Source organism: Zingiber officinale, chromosome 11A, assembly GCF_018446385.1.
Source record: "Zingiber officinale cultivar Zhangliang chromosome 11A, Zo_v1.1, whole genome shotgun sequence".
Taxonomy (NCBI): Eukaryota; Viridiplantae; Streptophyta; class Magnoliopsida; order Zingiberales; family Zingiberaceae; genus Zingiber; species Zingiber officinale.
This window is the reverse complement of record NC_056006.1, coordinates 9,371,887-9,380,443: the sequence shown is the minus strand read 5'-3', so window position 1 is coordinate 9,380,443 and position 8,557 is coordinate 9,371,887. Positions and strand designations below refer to the sequence as shown.

General features: G+C 32.8%; 1 protein-coding gene across 1 annotated transcript; it reads right to left on the bottom strand.

Moving 5' to 3' along the window:
* Positions 1-846: 846 nt before the first annotated feature.
* On the bottom strand, positions 847-1,536 carry LOC122031207. Its single transcript, XM_042590350.1, has one exon. The coding sequence runs from the start codon at positions 1,534-1,536 to the stop codon at positions 847-849; it is 690 nt and encodes a 229-aa protein (XP_042446284.1).
* Between the last annotated feature and the right edge of the window lie 7,021 nt (positions 1,537-8,557).

The window sequence follows — 8,557 nt, the reverse complement described above, 5'->3', positions numbered from 1 at the left end:
TAAGTCATAATGTGCCACAAAGGCCAAAATTATTGGTTGGTCCTAGGAAGATCGTATGGGTTCCACTGTACAAAAATTTTGTACAAGTGTCGAACCTTTCCTAAACAACCTGTTGTGTTCTTTAAAAGTTAAATTAGAAATCGCAGACGGAACTTAACATCATTGATTCTAGATTTAACCTTTCCTAAACAACCTATTGTCCTACCTTTCCTAAACAACCTATTGTATTCAACACTTTTTTAAATAAAGAAGTATTATAAATTGATGAATAGATTTGTATGATGATGTTGTTGTGTTTTAATTATCTTGGTGGCAAAAGGTTATACGCTAATCCTGGGCGTTCCACACAATTAATCTCACAGCCATTTATAGAGAGATAAATTGCGGATGATTTTACCTTTAAACAATGACCATTGCATGGGAAGGTAGGATTATTGTGTTTTATGTTGGTCACGTTTATTGAGATCTCCTATTAATGTAGGGAGAATTTCATTTTGCTTTTGAAGAATAACATATAGAGTTTTATTGTTGCATTCTCAAAGTTGCACTGTGTTGCAATATGTCACCTTAGATTCAATTTTTATTTTTTAATTTTTAATTGGCACTAGATGTACAGTTCATGAGTAATTCTGAGAGTAACTGATCCGGTTCTATAAAAATTTCTCACAAGGATAAATTAAGAATTACTTACAATAAGCAGCTTATCAACACAACATTCTTAAATCAACTACCCATTAGATTCTATTTTTTATTGTTGCATATATATATAATTTAGACTCATTGAAACAAAGATCATAGAATCCTCTTGAGGGAGGAGAAGAAACAACAATAAACAACCCACCCAACTTAGACTAATCTTTGATTTCTATCATAGATTGCGTTAGAGTGAAGTCTCCGTCTCATAGAGCGACTCCTAAAGTTCCTTTGCTCAAAAATTCCTCGCGTAGCCGGCCGTCCAAGGAAAATTGGAGGTTCGGAAATTAGAGTGATTTGCAAGGGCTCCAGAAATCTCTGACGGAAAATTGAATCTCTCACGGACTGCTGAAAAATCTCCCATGCTCGTTGTCTTTCTGGATCAACTTCAGATGGTCGAGAATTTGGATGCTCTTGTCTAGCATGATGTTGGAGTTCAACATAGTTGCCGACGTACCCACAATCCATCTCTTGGCAGCACCTTTTCTTCATGTCGAGGTATGCACGGACGTTATCGACCACACTAATTCCCGTAACATCTCCTCGACAGAATGGGCAAGTGAGGCCATCGAAATTCAAAGGAATTACTTGAAAGTTTTGCGACGATGATGATGATACCTCCGATGCGGTTGAAGGAACCATTGTGGCGGCAGAAAAACCTTTTGCACGTTTATACTGATCGAAACAGTTTGAGAGAGAACTATCTGTGTTACACATGAATGGCCTGCATCCTTTATCGTATGAACTGCAATTAAGTAGCACTGCATTGTGTGGAGTTTCCAAACAGATCGGGCACATAATATTCTCATCCAAGGTTAGATTTGTTGAGGTTCCAGAATCCATAAGTGGAGAAAGAAGCCGAAATTAAAGCAGCCAAAAAGAACAATTACAATCGCCTCAAATAGAAAACTCTGATTCCTCCCAAGCCGCGTTTAGGGTTGGAGAGAGCAAGAGGGTTAACGTAATAAATAATGTTTATATACCTAGTATATATATATAGAAATTAATAATAAAGGTAACGAATTATTCTAAATAATAATATTTTTTAAAAAATATAATAATAAATTTACCAGTTTATTTTATCTTATTTAATATGACTCTATTAAAAAAATTCTATATATAATAATAATAACTATAATTAGTAGTTTCTGTATTTATGTTTATGTTTAGATATTATAAATTTTTATAAAAAATATAAAATAACAATTAGTTATTTGAGAGTTAAGAAATAATCAGAATACTTAACTATAAAAATAATCAGAATACTTAATTATACTAAAAAATGCTAAATTTTAATTTTAAAACTATTCAAGTAATATTTAGTTAAAGTAATTAATAAATATATATAATATAAATTAAAAAATTGAAATAGCAATAATACTAAATTCATCTTTAAGATTTTAACTTCCAATCCAATTCAATTCCTACTGGTTTATAATTTCTGATTTTTTTCTTGATCCCCACGCACTTCTGATACCGTTTGTTTAGTGAATTCATTCAAAAAAAAAAAGTAAAAATTTAAAATATCCTAATTTCATGCTTAAATTATATTTTTTTTAGTTTTTTTATCTTATAAATGTATTTAATGAAGTTTTTTTTTTCTTTTTCAGGGATCAAAGTTGGAAAAAAATCTCATTAAATATATTTATAAGGTAAAAAATTATAATTTATGTACAGAATTAAGTCATTTTAGATTTTCACTTTTTTTTTTTTGATGAATTCACTTAAAAAAAAAGGCATTTTAAGTATATAGGGACCAAAAAGCAAGAGACTAGAAATTATAGACAAGGAAATCCAAACTAAAGAAAGTTCATATAAAAATAGTATAAATAAAAGAAGGTAAAATAACTATAATAATAAATTCATTTAACTTTCCATAAATTTCTAGTTAGAATTTTTTTATTAAATTAATTAATAATTGGTAACTTTTATCCTTTTAAAATGCTCGTATTATAATTATAATTAAATTTTCTATACATAATTATCAGAAAAATTAAAAATGGAAAACATTGAATGATACATACAAATTAAATAATTATTAGGTTTGTAATGTAAGAAATTAATGATATATCAAATTCCCTTGATTATATATTTTTAAAAAAAGTTAATATAAGGTTTTTTTTAGAAAAAAAAACTCCTTTCCTTAACTAAAAAAATTATTTTTAATTGATAAGTATAAAAGGAAATCCCTTTTAAATGTTATGTAAGAAATTCAATGTATACTTAATAGTTTATAAAATTAGAAATATAATCTATATCTATAAAGATAGGTTCTAAGTTATCATTATTAACAATATTGATCCTAAAAAATAAGAAGCAATGAGGAAGCTTATGTTACGACTATTGGCAATCATCCTTCTCACTTTACTCAACCAAGGTAATTAATATATATTTCTTCCTAATATAATCAAGTCCTAATCTTGAGATTTCTTCTATGATCGATCACGGTGTGTGTATGACTCGTCTTCTTATCTACTGCCGCTGAGTATGAGCCAATGGATGTTATAGAGCATCGACATTTCGAAGTTGAGCATCATATACTAGCACCGTTCCAGCAATGCGACAAGTGTAGATGTTGTGCCGTCGGTAATACCACCCATTGTTCGACAATGCAGTGTTGTTTTATCATCAATTGCAACATCCCGGGTAAGCCTTTTGGTACCTGTGCTTTCGTTCCTAGGGTTTGCGACTGCACCGCCTGTGATTGACTTCAACTAGATACAATTGAGACTTCTAGTGTGTCGAACTGTGGCAAACTTTTAAGACTCTTTCTTCTCTTGTTGATTGATTCAACCTTCTAAGCTAGAAAATAAATTTACTTTCAGAGTATTTGAGTACCAAATATTAGTATCAAGAAACTGGCTTAGGATTAATCATTAGCACTTATAAAGGTATATTTATCTATAACTAATTATTTAAATCAAAGAGGAAATTAATCTGAAAGACTGAATTATTCTTAATAGAAATCATTTGTTCAGAGTTAAATTGAAACAAACTAACAGTTTTCAATCATATTAATTTGAGGTAATAAACGGCTTTATTACACCTTGTAAACTTCCATGGACAAAATGAGTCACAGGATTATTTAATCAGAATTAATAAAAACTTCTAAAATATTCCTCCAATTAAAACTGGAATACTCTTAACAATTTTACCACTCTCTTAATTAATTAATTTTCTTTTAAAAAAAGTACTGTATAGGTAAATGGTAAGATCGAAAAAAATTTAGATATTATTATCTATTTTGGACCTAAATCCTCATAGTTTTATTTTTGGGCTCTGCCCAAAAGATCTCATGCCAATGGAGATATCTTTTTCTTATGAACCTATGATCTTTCCTATGTGTTTTCAATGGAAGAATGTTTGCAACCTTGCAACCCAATAATCCCCCCTCAAACAAAGGACCACAAGGTCCCCTCAAGTATCGGATCACTTTTGACCTTCTTACTGTAGGACCGTGATCGTTCGATAGAGGGGGGGGGGGTGAATATTGATTCGAAAAGTCGAGTAAAACTACGCAGCGGAAAAGTAAATGAACACAGTTGTTTTTACATCGTTCGGAGCCTGTGACGACTCCTACTCGAAGGCCCGTGGTCCTTGACCACTTTCGTTGGGCAATCACTAGCAATTCGAATATAATTACAAAATGAATACAGGAAATGCTAGTGAAACAAAGTAATATTGACAAAGAAATTAACTAAAAACCGAAGGAGCACTTTGTCGGCGCTTTGTTGGCGTCGCAGGAACGTAGAGCAGCAGGACCAGCAGTAGAAGGGTTCTCAGATTGATTATTGAAGAAGCTCCATCCCTGGGGCTTCTTTTATATGCTGCTCCGGGCGCCTGGATCCCTTCCGGCGACGCGATCAGGATAAAGTGAACTCCCGGGCGACTCGGACCTCCGGGCGCCGGATCCCGAGCGCCCGGACCTCTGTTCGAAACTTCCTTTCCTGCAAAACGAGGTTAGTCCGAGGCACATATGTATTCGCAACACAATTGTTAGCACAATTTATGAAATTAATAGTAAAGAGTATGACTTAGATTCCGTCTTTCCGAGACCGGAATCTAGTCACGATCTCGACTTAGATATCCGAAATGGATCTAAGCCGGATCGACGCCTAATGTTCCCTTCCGAGAACGCGTCTCGCAATCACTCCCCTCCGGTGACTTACCTCACTTACCCGCCAGACGTCCGGCCAGCTCGTTGACCCGTCTGGACTTCTCGCCACTATCTAGTTAGCCCGTAGACCTAGCTGGACTTCTGCCAAGCGTCCGGTCAGCCCGTCGACCGCTTGGACTTCGCGCCAACTATCCGGTCAGCCCGTCGACCCATTTGGACGGTCAGCCCGTCGACCTGTCTGGACTTCCCCTGCACACTCGATCAAAGTGTCAGACAACAACAAAACTAACTTAACCTATTTGTCATTCATCAAAACCTAGGTTAGACCGTTAGTGCTACCCGCACCAACAATCTCCCCCTTTTTGATGGAATGACAACCTGGTTAAGTTAGTGAAAGAACGCAAAAAACAGGTACATCGATTTTAAAGTTAGTTTTAGTGTTTTCAATTTTGGTTTATCTAACTTAACCACCTAACCCTCCCCCTTTGGCATTCATAAAAAAAACAAGGGTAAGCAATCATAGTGTACAGTTACTGTAAAAAAAATAAGCACAGCTAATCTTGAAAAAATATCTGAGTTTGGTTCAAAATTCAAAGATAAAAGTACAATTTTTAAATCTAAGTAAAAAAATCAAGTTGACTTGGGGGAGACAAGTTGAATTTTGAAAAGTATAAATTTAAAGTTAATCAAGTTTAACTTTTCAAGCGTGTAAAATTTTTAAATCAGGTTTTTCAAATTTTCTTTTCAAGTTTAAGTAACATTTACTTTTAAAAAAAATAAATTTTCTACTTCAATTTTTCAAAACAAAGCAAAAATTAAACAAGTAAGATTAAATTTTCCAAAATAAAATTTTAAGGCTAATTTGATAAAAGCTAAATTTGGAAAGTCTAATTTTCAAGCATATGTTACAAAGCTGAATAAGTTTAAATTTGCAATCAGGTTTAAAAATTAGGTGGGATTAAACTTTCAAGTTTTTCAAACACTTAGTTAAATTTAACTTTTTGTAAACTAATGTTCAAACATAAGTTAGTTTTAAAAAACATTTTTCAAACACACAGAATTTTAATTAATTTCTCCCCCTGAACTTGATACTTAAATTTAAACAGCTGTCTAACCAATTAGGTACTAACTAACTATCAGAAGATAGTATCTTTCACTTGGTTAGTCAGATTAAGGTGATTATAAACAGTCAGTGTTTGACTTGACTGATGATCTTAATCTGATTCTTATTTGATTTGTATACTTATGCTGATGCACTGAAATAAGCATCTTAAGTCCAGACAGTTGGCCTATGCATCTCACCCCTTTCTATGTTTGTCAAACACAAGCAAGGTAAACCTAAGGTGTTGGTGAGATATTCAAAAACTAGTCCTATGGGTACATGCTTTCTAAGGATTCAAAATTAGTCTAAAGCCAAAACTGTTTTTGAAAAACTAAAAATAGGAAAGTTTTGAAAACAAACAAGTTTAACTTATAATTTGAAAACATTTATTTTGAAAACAATTTTTAAAAAATCCTAGTCTATTGAGCACATCCCTAATTTTCGACGTAAGTTGCTAAACTCACTTTCAGGGAGTGGTTTTGTGAAAATGTCAGCTAAATTTGATTTGGACTCAATGTAGTTGAGTTCAATATCACCTTTAGTAACATGATCCCTGATAAAGTGGTGCCTAATTTCAATATGTTTGGTTCTTGAATGATGCACAGGGTTCTTGGTTAAGTTAATTGAACTTATATTGTCAATTAATACTTTTACATTTGTGATGTTTAAGTTGAAATCTTTTAGAGTATGCATCATCCATAATAATTGTGCAACACATTCACCTATAGCTATGTATTCTGACTCAGTTGTAGATAGAGCAACACAATGTTGCTTTCTACTAAACCAGCTAACAAGTGATGAACCTAATAATTGGCATCCACCATTTGTGCTTTTGCGGTCTAATTTACATCCAGCATAATCTGAGTCAGAATACCCTATTAGTTCAAAATTATTGGTCCTAGGATACCAAATTCCTACATTTGTTGTTCCTTTAAGATATCTAAAAATTCTTTTAACTTGTGTCAAATGGGATTCCTTAGCACAAGTTTGGTATCTAGCACACATACTAACTGCAAATAAAATATCAGGTCGGCTTGCAGTTAAGTACAGTAGGCTACCTATTGCACTTCTATAATATTTTAAGTCAACTGATTTTCCATTTGAGTCATTATCTAAGATTGTGTTTACTGCCATAGGTGTTTTTATTTCTTTTATATTTTCCATCCCGAATTTTTTAAGTAATTCTTTAGTGTATTTGTGTTGATAAATATCATTTCCTTCATTTGTTTGTTTGATTTGTAATCCTAAGAAATAAGTTAATTTTCCTACTAGGCTCATTTCAAATTCTTTTTCCATTAGATTAATAAATTCCTCTAAAAAAATCTGAATTTGTTGAACCAAATATTATATCATCTACATATATTTGTGCAATAAATATGTCTGTATTTAATGATTTAACAAACAAGGTTGGGTCAATTTGACCTTGGTTGAATCCTTTAGATGTTAAGTAAGATGTTAGCCTTTCATACCATGCCCTGGGTGCTTGTTTAAGCCCATATAATGCTTTCTTTAAATTAAATACATAATCAGGGTGTTCTAGACTTTCAAACCCAGGAGGTTGACCTACATAAACTTCTTCTTTAATTAGTCCATTAAGAAAGGCAAACTTAACATCCATTTGGTATAGTTTGAATCCCTTATGGGCTGCATAACTTAGTAACATTCTAATGGATTCTAATCTGGCTACTGGGGCATAGGTCTCATCATAGTCAAGCCCTTCAACCTGACTAAACCCTTTGGCAACTAGCCTAGCCTTATTTCTAGTAATTTCCTCAGTTTCACTTAATTTGTTTCTGAATACCCATTTTGTTTCTATTATTTTCTTATTCTTAGGTGGTGGTACTAGGTCCCAAACTTCATTACGCTCAAATTGGGCTAGTTCTTCTTGCATAGCTATAATCCAGTCTGGGTCTAGTAGGGATTCATCCACATTTTTGGGTTCTATTTTTGAAATCAGGGAGATTTGACTCAAGTTTCTAAAAGATGATCTGGTTTGAACTCTTAGGTCTGGGTCACCAATTATTTGATCAGTTGGATGGTTGGGATTCACTCTTATAGTTCTAGGGGGTTCATTTTCTTGATGTTGTTCCTCTTCTTCATGACTTAGAGTTTGGTTGGTTTCTGGAACAAATTCAGGTGGTTGTGTAAGTTCTAAGTTTTGTTTAGTTTCTTCAAATTTTACATTAGTAGTTTCTTCAATTTTTAAGGTAACCTTATTATAAATTCTATAGCCTCTACTATTTAGGGAATATCCTACAAAAATTCCATTTTTAATTTTAGAGGAGAATTTTCCTAAGTGTTCTCTTGTATTTAAGATGAAAACTGGGCACCCAAACACTTTAAAATATTTTATATTGGGTTGTTTATTATAAAATATTTCGAAGAAGGTTTTGTTATGGGTTTTATTTATTGTAGTTCTGTTATGTACATAGCAGACTGTACTAACAGCTCTGCCCAAAAGTATTTAGGTAGGTTATACTCATTTAACATTGTTCTAGAGGCTTCAAGTAAGGTTCTATTTTTTCTTTCTACAATCCCATTCTGTTGGGGGGTTTTAGGGCATGAAAATTCATGATGGTAATCATTTTCAAGACAAAAACTGTTAAAGTTGTGATTTTTAAATTCTCCCCCGTTGTCACTCTTGA